Source organism: Zootoca vivipara, chromosome 2, assembly GCF_963506605.1.
Source record: "Zootoca vivipara chromosome 2, rZooViv1.1, whole genome shotgun sequence".
Lineage (NCBI taxonomy): Eukaryota > Metazoa > Chordata > Lepidosauria > Squamata > Lacertidae > Zootoca > Zootoca vivipara.
The window spans coordinates 38031275-38044425 of NC_083277.1; the positions used below are offsets into that span (position 1 = coordinate 38031275).

Below are 13151 nucleotides of genomic sequence, written 5' to 3' on the forward strand. Positions count from 1 at the left end.
AGCATACAGGCAGCGACCGGTTTGGGCGCATTTGATATGTATGTGTGCATCATGCCAAACCCAGAAGTGGCCTGAAAATGTTATAAAAAGGGGGAAAACAGGGTGTTTGCAGGCTTTCTCAATGGGTGCTCTGATTATATGCAATTTCACGTAAGTGTGCAGTGCCTCAGAACACAAGCCCCACACGAATCGGTCGCTGCCTGTTCCTAAGTAGTAACCAACATGATGCCCCCTCCAGTTGTTGTTGGATTAGAACTCTGATCAGCCCCAACTTTGATCAGCCTTATCAGTGGTGAAGGCCATTGAGAGTCATAGTTCAACAACATATGGAGAGTCACAGAATTCCCCACCCTTGCTTTAGGAAATCAGTTTGTATGTGTGTTCCTTTTGTTATCCATAGCTCCCATTTTGCCCAAGCAGCCATTTTGGCACAGGATATTGTTATCAAAGTCACCCACCCACAGTGCTACCGAAAGTGTAGTGTAGACTGTAATTGCGGTGTAGAATGTGGTTGCATTGTGTCACCTGTACTTATTGGGTGAAACAGATGAAATCTGAGCTGGTTCGTTTTTGCTTGTGAGTTAATTTTACACCGAAGTCAGCCATTGAACCCCAACTGCATTTTTATAACACCTTTCCTTGAAGGAGCTAAGACCAGTAATAAGATCTGAAAGAAAAGAATGGATCCAGGTATTGCTGCTTTTACTCCCGGCAGTTTGGGTGGACTTCATGGTTATGAAATCACCAGTTTGTTTGCTTTAAAACAACACACAAATAAATAAACAGATCAGGCTTCAACAAAGCTTGCAGTTCCAGGGGGCTTGGAATCAGCCCAGGTTTTTTTATGCTATTGCGAAAGCTCCAAGCAAAAACAAAAAGCAATGTGTTGCTGTATGGACTTGCCTGAATTGAATGAGTCATGCATTTAGCTTTTTCCTTCCATGCCTGCCCAGCAGGATTCTCTTTGCTAGTTGTTTGTTCTCTCCTCGCATGTGGGGATTGACAATATCTGCCCAGCTAAGCTGGGTACAGTTTTACCTGGGGTCTGGAAAATCACTGGTAACTCAAGGGGTAGCTTCTGTAAGTTACAGTGCACCACCTGTTCAATCAATGCAACATCACCCTTTGGAATTGTTCATTCGGGACATATTGTGTAAGACTCATGGGTTTTTAATTGAGGTTATGCCTTGAGGCCAGCTATATTTGGCAGCGCGCAGAAGGCCCAATCAATTTCTAGGTTTTGTTACTTGCCCAATAGATTGTTAAGCGCAAAACCCATAAATGGAGGGCCGTGCTCTGCGTTGTGAGTCACACATTTGCACAGGCATGGTTACTATTCATGTCCAGATGACTTCAGACCCCAGACTCATCAGCAGGAATCTGACTGGAGGTTGGGATGATTAGATTCATTGTAGAGGGCCAAGGAAACGTTGCCACAGAAGTGTGAGGTGGGCAGATTTTGCTTTATGCTTTTGGGGTCTGGCTGCCATGTTTTTTCGTTTCATTTCATTTCATTTCTATCTCACTTTTTCTCCAAGGAGCTCAAGGTGGCAAACATGGTTCTCCCCCTCCTTTTGTGAGGTGTAGGTTAGGCTGAGAGGCTGTAACTGGCCCAAAGTCACCCATTGAGTTTCATGATTGAGTGGGGATTTGAACCCCAGTCTCCCAGTTCCTAGTCTGACACTAACCACTACACCCCATAGTGACCAGGTTTCTAGTGACCCTGGATGGTTTTGCTCATTTTATTGCTCTACCCACACTCCCATTTCTTCTACCTTCTGGCTAGTTTAGTTGAACAAAACAAAACAAAATCCCCTAACCATTAGTGATATTTGCGGTTTGGTAAACCTTTGGCGCTGTGGGCTAAACCACTGAGCCTAAGGCTTGCTGATCAGAAGGTCGGCGGTTCGAATCCCTGTGACGGGGTCAGCTCCCGTTGCTTGGTCCCAGCTCCTGCCAACCTAGCAGTTCGAAAGCACGTCAAAATGCAAGTAGATAAATAGGAACCGCTACGGCGGGAAGGTAAACGGCGTTTCCGTGTGCTGCTCTGGTTTGCCAGAAGCGGCTTTGTCATGCTGGCCACATGACCTGGAAGCTATACGTCGGCTCCCTCGGCCAATAATGCGAGATGAGCGCACAACCCCAGAGTCGGTCACGACTGGACCTAATGGTCAGGGGTCCCTTTACCTTTAAACCTTTCCTTCATTCTTCCTCTAGGTTAGCCCATATAAAATCCTTAGAAATCCAAATTGCAGCAGACACCTTGAATATTCTTTTTTTATAGGAAGGCAGGATAAAAATATTGAAAATCAATTAATAAATACTTTATCTCTAAAAGACACATTCTGCAAATACTGACCTTTCAGATCCTGTGAATGATTTTTTTCCCCCTTGAGAAAGATTCAAAGAAGATAGAGTAGCCGGTTTGCATCAACAAATGCTGGTTAAACGCAGAGATAAAAACAAGGCAGTATCAGAGATGAAACAGATTTACTCACAATTTCCCCATCTCCCAATTCCCCTTTGCAACTTTTGATATTAGCACTCTCCAGAGAAGTTACTAGGTAACTTTTTTTTTTTTTTACTTTTTTGCTGTTGAACAGTTAATATATCTTTCGCAGACACTGTGTTTAGGATTTTGGTAGTCCAAACTGTTTTACTCTGGGGTTTCCCAGATTGTGTCTTCTTCCCTACCCCTTTCGAGGGTGGAGGGTGTTGTAATTTTGTCATAAAAATCAGTGCATTAAACAGTAACTCATTCTGGCTTTCTCCTCATGCTCCCTGATGCATAAGCAGGGGATGGAGCTCCATATTAAAAGTCACATGTGTGCATGCTATTTAAAACCCTATTTTGATGCCTCCAGCTTTGCTGTTGAACTCATCCTACCTCCAGGAGGTCAGTTTTCTTCTTCACCTTCAATGCTAGCATCCCTTGACTGTGGCCTCCAATTCAGTACGGATGCCATTATATGTACGAGCATTGCACACATTTCTGCCTATGGAAACAAATCTGTTGACCCAATTTTATGCACAGTGCAGAGAGCTTGTTCTGGCAGTCACTATTCATGCATGGTGGTCAGCGTGAAGACAGCAAATGTTTGAATTTTAAAAGGATGTCATTTTGAGAGGGGGGAGGTAAACAGGCCCATTTCTCAGCTTATGCTTGCTGAATGAGAAAACTGAATATTTCCTTTCAAGATACTCCAATGAGTCTCCACTTCAAATTCTGCCCTGCTAGTTAGAATATGAATGCTTATTCTACTTCCTCTTTTTATTTTTAATAATTTTAATACTGTCATATTGTTTATCATTTGTAGTCAAAAAGCAGTAGCAGACTGTCAAATCATAGAGAGGACAAAATAGTCCTGTAATAGAATCAAGGTGTAGATATAAGAGGGCTTCTGAGAATTTCTGGATCACACAACCGAGGCTCACCTGAGTCTTTGTGCACCTGGGGGGTCAACACTAGCCACTTCTGATTTGTACATCAACAGGAAGTATGGGGAACCCATGACCCTTTGCATCTTTGTTGGACTCCAACTCCCATCAGCATGGCCAATGATCAGGAATGATGGAAATCGTAGTCCAGGAAGAATTGGAGTGTCATCAGTTCCCCATCCCGTAGTAGCAGTAGTAGTAGTAAAGGTAAAGGGACCCCTGACCATTAGGTCCAGTCATGACCGACTCTGGGGTTGCAGCACTCATCTCGTGTTATTGGCCGAGGGAGCCAGCGTACAGCTTCCGGGTCATGTGGCCAGCATGACTAAGCTGCTTCTGGCGAACCAAAGCAGCGCACAGAAACGCTGTTTACATAATAATAATAATAATAATAATAATAATAATAATAATAATAATTTATTATTTATACCCCGCCCATCTGGCTGAGTCTCCCCAGTCACTCTGGGCGGCTCCCAATTGAATATTAAAACAAGACAGCATTAAATATTAAATGCTGTAGTGGTACCTATTTATCTACTTGCACTTTGACATGCTTTCGAACTGCTAGGTTGGCAGGAGCTGGGACAGAGCAACAGGAGCTCACCCCATCACGGGGATTAGAACCGCCAACCTTCCGATCAGCAAGCCCTAGGTTTAACCCACAGTGCCACCCGCACCCGTAGTAGTAGTAGTAAAGCTTTATTGTACTAGCCAAAGGCCATGACGAAACCATACAGACACTATCAAAGAAAGAAATATCTATAAATCTATATATCGAAACAGAACCTCTCCCTAAACCATCGGAATCTAAAAATGCAGGCGCACACATAAATTAGGGGTCTCCACACACCTCCGTTCTATAGCAAGATGCTAACCCTTATTTCTCTCCCAGAGTCAGATGCAGTTTCTGCTCACCAGTTTTGGTGGGAACTCATGAAGCTGCCATTCAGCTTGCTTGATCTATCAGTTCATCCAGATGTTTTCCAGTTTTTTGTTGTCCAATATAGGGGAGGGGGTATAGTTTTACATGGTGCTTCATTGAGCTTCAGAGGTGATCATATCACCTCCAACTTACAGCATGAGGCTTGCAGTGGCTCAGGAGGAAGGCTGGAACTCATCTGTTTCACATGGTGCTCCTGAGGTGCTTGGAGTCTCTCCAAAGCAGAGCGCAAGGCAGATGAGTCCTACTCCCCCTTCCTGAGCATGGAGTCATATCCACAGTCATGTGGTCCCACTAAAGCATTTGGATCACCTCCAAAGCGGTGCAGGCAACCCCTCGCCTCCTTCCCCAGCTCTGAGCATTAATCACGCTCACTAGAGCAAGGACAAATGCTTGCCGTGGCAAGTCAATGGAGCTCTCTGGCTCCATGTAACCTAGTGCTATCTATTTAACTGGAAGTGGCTTCAAAGCATGTCTTTTGCTGCTGAGAGACAGCCTCTCACCAAAGCTATGTAGAGCCTCTGATAATGCATGGTGTGCTTTCAAAACACAGCTTACGTTGTGTGGAACTATGCCCTAAGCTTTGTAAACAAACAGACTAATGTGTTTTGTTCCCATTTTGTTTCAGTTGTGCTATAGTAATAGGCCCTTAATTCTTTTGCCACCGCTTCCTCTCCCCTTGACTTCGCTTACATATAACAGGCCAGAATGTATATTATGTGAGGTAATTCAGAGATGACCACAGAGCGAGAAATGCTGCCGCCGCTGGGTAACCACTGAGAGCCCAAACAGAGGCCATTTGATTCTTTTTTCCTCAAGGGTACCTTTGTTTCAGGTCATTGCTTGCAATGATGAGGCTGTGGTTAGAACTAATTTAGTGTGCCTTCCAGTTAGTAAAGAGAGGAGGCTCGCCATCTTATTTTTCCTGCTATCTTTAGAAATTAATTTGTGTCCCATCTGGTGTCCAGTTGGAAGGACTGTGTGGCTGGCCTTTTTGAAGAAGAAAAGGCCCACCCCCGGCCCCTTTCCCAGCCAGAAGCACCTTAAAAGTGCAATTATTTCCTGCTACAAACTTGCAAGCAAGGGCCAAACTAGATACCCTTTGCCCTAACAGCTTGTGTTTTTAAATAAAAACAAGAGCTTTCCCTGCCATTCCGGATTTTATTTCCCCACTTGAAATCCCCTTTCTACCTTTTTTCCAATCCATGGTAGAAGAGAACCAGTGTTTCGAGGTTAGAGTGTTGGACTAGGACCTGGGAGGTTAGGATTCAAATCACCTCTCAGCCACATGATGCTCACTGGGTGACCTTCGGCCAGTCGCTGCCTTTCAGCCTAACCAACTTTAATGTGAGAATGAAATGGGACAGGAGAACCATGCAATCCACTTTAAGCTTCTTGGACAAAAGGCATGATATATATGAAATAATGTAGGGCTCCCACAGGGAGAAAAGCGCCCAGCGGTGTGGTCTTAAGAAGTCAAAAAGCAGAAAAAGAAAACAGTTAAGCAAGCATCCTCCCAGTCATGGGAGGGATGCATGCAGAATTGAAGCAGGCTTGACCCAAAGTCATTTCAGGATAACCATGATACTTACATAGTTGGGGGTTTAGATACAAGCTCTTATTCCATACCTATTTGCAGTTGGAGTGATGTGTCCATGTGTTCCAGACTTCCTGCAGTTTATGCATCCATCACACAAGCGCAACTGCCCACTGTTACGTGTGGAATGCATGTTGAGCCGCTGTCGCTAGCGTAAGGCTCCTATGAGTATAGTCCTTAAAAGTCTCAGTGTGTGTGTGTGCTTTTAATTTTATGGATTCCACAAAAACCTTAGTGAAATAACTGGAAACAACAAAGGAAGAGGAAGCCAAATGCTTGATTAGAAAACTAACTAAAGCATTTTTTCACAAGAGCTGGTCACATTTTCAGACTGTCCCTGTAACAATGGCCAGTGCTTCATGCACATTCGTTCCCATGAACTTTGCACTTGAGAACCTCTGGGTATTATTATTTTGAATTTGAAAGGGAGTGGTAGGTCTCATATTCCCCAGGATCACAGAAAAGTAGGACTTGGTGGGGCTCGTGATTCCCACGAGTCTAGTACAGCAAAGGGAGGCCTAAGCCAGGGGCAGAGGGGAATTCATTAATTTGAATTCTGAATTTTCTTTTGAAGAAGTTAACTGTGTCATCTCATGCCAATGCCTTTGTTAGGTGATCATGGTTTCACATCACAAAATTTTATAAACCTGCAAGATTTGAGTGTGAAACATCCTGTTAACTCTCTTCAGTCTACTAATAAGAGAGATAAAATGCTTTTGACTCGGCTTATTAAAACTATCTAATGCATAGAGCAAAAGGGTGTGTGTGTGTATCCGACTTTCTCCTACTTATCTGTACTCCACAAGATGGTTTGACGATATTGCCTAGAAGCTCGGTGCAGTGGTTATAAAAAGAGCAGTTAAAGTAATGGATCCTCCGCAGTCCTGGATGGATACTTCAGAAACATCTCAAATTGATAAAAAGAGCAGCTTCTGCAATTCCTCAATTATTTCTCCAGCCATTCATAATAACAACTGGACAGAAGAGAGTTTACGAAAAGGGAGGAGTGTGACTGTTGTCTCTTCAACCAGAAAATAGGAGCCTCTGGATTTAAGCCAGCTAATTGACTGCATGAATGGAACTACCTCTGCTCACACAAGTGAACTTCCTCTCCCTCACCTGCACCCACAAATCTGCTCCAGAGGGTTGGGAAAGCTCATTCATTAAATTTATTAGATGCCACCATGGGAATACAAACGGCTTCAATAAATAAATGACAATTACCAGATGTCTTGTTTCATACCCAGGTCACCAGTTTTTATTTCTCTTCATTTCTTGCTGTGCTCTGCCTGTTGCTCGACTCCTCCTTGCTCTCCTGTAACATTGAAGTTAGTTGTTGCAAAACACCAAGCAGCAGTTTCCTTATGCCAAGTGCATGCCAAGGCGATCCTGGAATTGTGTCTTATAATAATATTGGCTTTTCAGCACTGTTAAGCAGCACCCGTGTGTATTTGGCTTCAAGATAGGACATTACAAGGGATAAATGATTACCCAGTTTGTTGAGACATTGAGGTGAACCCACAGACTTGTAGCTTGTGCTATTACCCAAATATTAATCAGAGGAGTTTGTAATGTTCGGTGTCATTAGTCTGGGCGCCAGTGGGCTCCGGCATGTTTAATGTGACTTTTGTAGCATTAGACATGGTTTCAGAGCAAGGGCACCTCTCAATTTTTCTGTCTTCAATACAGCTTTGATCTTAGTTGTAGTGAGATACATAGTATTTAGGTAAAAAGGTAAAGGGACCCCTGACCATTAGGTCCAGTCGTGACCGACTCTGGGGTTGCGCGCTCATCTCGCATTATTGGCCGAGGGAGCCGGTGTATAGCTTCCAGGTCATGTGGCCAGCATGACAAAGCCGCTTCTGGCAAACCAGAGCAGCACATGGAAACGCCGTTTACCTTCCCACTGTAGCGGTTCCTATTTATCTACTTGCATTTTGACGTGCTTTCGAACTGCTAGGTTGGCAGGAGCTGGGACCAAGCAACGGGAGCTCACCCCGTCACAGGGATTTGAACCACCGACCTTCTGATCAGCAAGCCCTAGGCTCTGTGGTTTAACCACAGCGCCACCTGGGTCCACATAGTATTTACACACACACAAAATGTGCACGCACGCACACACAGTGTGTGTGTGTGTGTGTGTGTGTGTGTGTGTGTGTGTTATCAGGAAGATGTTTAATCTAAGAATAGGAAAAAAATTCAGCAGGAGCTGGCATTAATTTGCAGAACACATCTTTAAATTCCCCAAAACATGTCAGGATCCAGCATCCATGTGCAAAGATGATTCCATGTTCTGTTTGGGGCATCTCAGAAACTTCACACCAGGAGTGGGGGACCTCTTCAGCCAAAGGGGCACATTCCCTTATCGACATCCTTTGGGGGCGGGGCACCTGCTAGTAGTGGGTGGGGCCAGAAGCAACAGTGGGTGGAGTGATGAATGTGATTCATAGCTTTGTACAAGAAGCTGCATTCAAGCCACACAGATACAGACAGACACATCCCTCCCTCCAGGCGAGCAAGAAACATCATCATCACTTTCCAGCCAGGCAAAAGGACTTCAAGGTGTGGAGGCAGCTTGCGAGTAGCATGGCCTGAGAGAAGAGGCGTGGCTTGGGGAGAGTCCCAGTGCCCAAACACAGAGAGGCCTGAGGGGTTGAGGATCCCCGCTAGTGCCACACCCTCATACTCTGGTTGCCCATCTTTATTGCTGCTCTGACTGGCTTCTCTGAAAAAGGAACCTGAGGGTCTCCTGTGAGTCTCTCACCTTTCCTGATCTCTCCCATGCTTTTCCTCCACTCTGGACTGCAGGTGTGGCCTCCTGCAAGTTGGAGATAGGGTGCTTTCCATCAACAGCATTGCAACAGAAGACGGGACAATGGAAGAAGCCAACCAGCTCTTGCGGGATGCAGCACTTACTAACAAGGTTGTGCTAGAGATTGAATTTGACGTAGCAGGTATGGAAACAGTTGTTTGATACAGCCCCAAACTCCCTTTTAATGGTGCTTCTTTATCTTCAGACAATGTCTTAAAACTGTGGATTTAATGGATTTTGGAGGCAGCACCAGGTTGTTCTCAGCAACTGAGAAATTAGATCAGGCTCATGAACTCACTTGTTTCTTATCAAGTGCTCCTTCTTGAAGCTAGAAACAGAGGGTTTTCCCCAAGCTTCTAGGATCACTTCAGTATACTTTTAGAACAGCCTTTGGGAACCGCCTTTGGGAAAGTTCTCTTTCCATATACCGTATATACAACGCCAAAATACTTGGTAGATGTTTTTAGATGTTTTAATTGTTTTACCATTTATGTGTTGGCTACCCAGGGCTCCTTTGGGAGGAAGTCTGGGATGGAAATTAATTAATAATACTATGATCTCCACTTCAAATACCATCTTTGTGTTAGGGATGGGGTGTTTGAAATAGCTCTTAGCTGCGTGCCCCCACAATTTATCTTCACAAGTTGTGAGTGATGCAGCACAGCTCAGCAAAGCAATGTGGGGCTGCATTATCCTTTCTTGTCTAATCTTCTTGGTTCTACAGAATCGGTCATTCCCAGCAGTGGTACCTTTCATGTGAAGCTACCCAAGAAAAGAGGTGTGGAGCTTGGGATTACTATCAGCTGTAAGTATGGCTCAGGTTACAGCTGCTTACTTAGAAGTTGTATTTATGTCAGGTTTTCTCCAGCTCCACCATATCTGTGGTGCTGCCCCTTGAAAATAGTTTTGAAGCTGCAACTGCTGCAAAATGCTGTGGGTGTCACTGCTTTTTATTTATAAACTCGGTATTCCAAAAGATAGTAATTTCAATAAATCCTAATAGTTTCACATTTTGATATTTATCCAAAGTTCACACTTAAATCAGTCAAGGCATCTTAGAAGAATTACATCAGATTAGTTCCTAGCTGCATATTTAATATTCAAATTCCAGATGAGTGCATACTTAAAAATAAAAATAAATAGCCATAGCTACATCACCACCTCTTGACTATAAAATGGAACCAATAGTGGCTAGCAGCATAGGGCTTTTGTGAATATGGACATAATTATGAAACAATAAAGAAACAATAATGTAACTGATGATGATACGTCAAGTGCAGGTGATCAAAGCATGTGATAGCTATACCTATTTTTTTTAAGTAACTGTGGAACAGATACTTGCTGCGTTTTGCAGTGAGTGGAGTCAACAACTGGCCCTTTTAAAATAAGTTGTGTAATACGTAATGTGCCTGTTCTGGCCTCAGCTGGAATACTTTAATTCAAATACTTTAATTAAAGTCTTCTCTGAAGGTTGCTTGAGAGGGTTACATCTTGCAAGACGTCATTTTGTCTACTCATCATTAAAACTCTTCCTGTACTGTATAATTTTCACAAAATATTTTGAACTTGTAAGCAGGTCAAGACCAATTTATACATTTCCTTTCAATGTGATGAAAACTTTTTTCCATTTGTGTCTACGTTTTACCATGTGGTACAGGGCCGGCTCTAAGGCAAGGCTGGGTGGCGCAGGGCGCCGGGCCGCTAGGGGGCGCAGCGCGGCTGCGCAGTGCCCACCCGCCAGCCATGGTGGGAAACGGGACAGGGGGCCCCCGGAGCGATCTTCGCACCACGGCACCAGGGCACCCAATATGTTTAAGACGGCCCTGATGTACCTCAGGAGCTGGCACAAGTTTGATAAGGATCTGTGATCTCGCCAAATGATTTGTGATTGACACCAAATAGTTTAGTAATAGCAATGTCAGAAAGTCCTTTTCCTCCTTCGTAAATTAAAGCGCAATCTTATGCATATCGACTCAGAAGTAAGCTCCATTGAGTTCAGTGGGATTTATTCCTAGGTCAGTGTGTTTAAGATTGCAGTCTGAGGCAGCTGAAACCAACAAAGCTTGGAGGGGAGGAACGCTAGGAGTAGATTTTTATGTGAAAAGACTGTGGTTTTAAGACTAGCACTGAAAACCATGTTAGAAGCCCTGATCTTACTACGGTACCTCAGACAGGGAGACTTTCAACACATGTACATTGGTAGTACATGAAGTGGAATTTAACTATTAGTAATTTTCTTTCCTCCTCAGAAATAGCTTTGTGAATTGTTCTGTTCTGTATTCAGGATTTGGAGGAGAGCTTGAAAGGAATATCCTGCTGGAACAATGTTTAATTTATAAACCCTGTCTTAAGTTAATGGATTCTACAAAAGTATTCTAGTAGTAGTAGATTTTTATGCTGACTGCTCCTCTTTTGTAATTCAGACCTGAAATGTATTTTGTCCTGTGTTTATTTGTGTTCCCCTTCGCTCAGCTATCCTTGAGTTCTCATGGCTTTTTAAAATCATCTCTCCCCCCCCCACCCTGATGAACACTTTGTTTCTGAGATGTAGCTTTATAGCTGTATTAGACTTAGTTTAATTACACATTTCCCAAATGCTGCTTTGTCTCAAATCAATAGTAGAAGGTGTTTTATAACTGGCAGAGTCACTGGTGCATGTCAGTTATGTGCTCAAGCTCCTCTGAGGGGAATAATTTCCCAGTCCAAGTCATTATGCATCCTATTAAAAACACAAAATGGACATGTGTTTTGAGACACTTCATCTATCATACCATAAAGCAGAAGTATACAGGCTCCCTGCAGATATTGTGGGGGCATGCCTACGAATCAGGAAAAATAAATAAGAATGTCAAACATCCTTCCTCTTTTGTTGTGCTGAGGCATGAGCTGGTACCCTCAAAACATGGAATCACCCTTAAATGCCCCATTGTGTGAATACTATGATCAATACAAAGGGTGCAGTTACTAGCTGGTTTGAGAACAGCTTGCATTTCTGTTGTCAAAATGCCTGGTTATTGATCCGCAGAAATGTCACAAAGCTAAGAGTGTTTAATGTAGTAATACCTAAGAAAGAGAGTGTTTGATTGAGGTTTGGTGTGTTCTCCAGATTTCTTTTGCAGATACATATTTTAACCTCTTATGCCTCAGACTCAGACTTCAGTGAAACTTTGGATCAGAAGCCATACATACACAGACACACGAGTCTGCTGGTGCAATGAAGCATTATAAAAGGAAGTTTCTTTTAAAAAAGAAATTGTAATTCCAAACAAGTGATTAGCCTATAGTTAGCAATTGGTGGGATGGTGAGCCTCAATCATATAGGGTGCATTCAGACATCACGCTGAATTTTGCTTTAGCAAGATGTGAACAAAGCTAGCCTTCTTCCAGGCTGACTCCCTTCTCTTTCCTTCTGTGTGACCAAAAGTCTGCAAGCTTTAGCTTCTACTCTTGGATAGCTGCAGTTTGTTATGTTGGATAACTTCAGTTTGACAGTCTGGACAACCTGACAAGCCATGGGGCGCTCAGTGGTACAGCAGATCTCTGCAGGAGACAGCTTTGCTAGTCTTCTGCACTTGGGAAAGTCATAGAACCATAGAGTTGGAAGGGACCACAAGGGCCAATCTAGTCCAACTCCCTGCAATGGAGGAATATTTTCCCCCAATGTGGGGCTCGAACCCGCAACTCTTGAGATTAAGAGTCTCATTCTCTACTGACAGAGCTATGCCAAGTTCCGAGCGGAAAGCCTGCAAAGTCCCTTACACTGTGGTTCTCAAGCTTTGCGCGAGGGACTTTTACAAGAGGGCGAGGCAACTCACCTGGCAATCATCTGATGTCATAACAACACCTAGTGATTTACCCACCTGTAAAAATTGACCCATGGGAGTGGGATCTGCCTGCCAGGCCAAAATGGTTTCCCACCCCTGCTCTAGTACATAGCACCGTAGGAAACAAGGACAATGTCATTTTAATTCACAACTCAAGAAGGCATGGCAGAGTTCTGGTAGAATAGAATGGAGATATACATGAAGCCTTTAATATGAATTGCCAGATAATATGCCTGAGCTGCATATAATGGCTTCATGAATTAAAAACAAAGCAAACCCATCCTAATTTCAGCATTGGATTAAAAGGCCAGCTGAAAGAAAACCTGAGCGGTGAACAGGAAGAGGTGGCGCTCTTGCCCATGAGAATTTAATTTGGCTAATAAGATCTAGTAGGGTTAATTGAATACTAATTGACTGCTGATCATCATTCCTCTAAATTAGTTTGTATAATTTGCATTTTGGGAGGAGCATCACAGAACAATCAGTACGACACTGAATTACTTTTAAACCAAATCTTTCCTAGAGGAGAGTTAAGCTTTT

General features: G+C 43.5%; 1 protein-coding gene across 7 annotated transcripts in view; it reads left to right on the forward strand.

The window, feature by feature from the left end:
- GRIP2 (glutamate receptor interacting protein 2) overlaps positions 1-13151 on the forward strand; it is a 380534-nt gene that overhangs the window by 335407 nt on the left and 31976 nt on the right. For all 7 annotated transcript variants that reach the window (XM_035106515.2, XM_035106510.2, XM_035106512.2 and 4 more), the window contains exons 13-14: positions 8784-8929; positions 9512-9592. In XM_035106515.2, coding sequence (XP_034962406.1) covers positions 8784-8929; positions 9512-9592 — 227 coding nt within the window. The remainder of the gene's footprint in view (positions 1-8783; positions 8930-9511; positions 9593-13151) is intronic.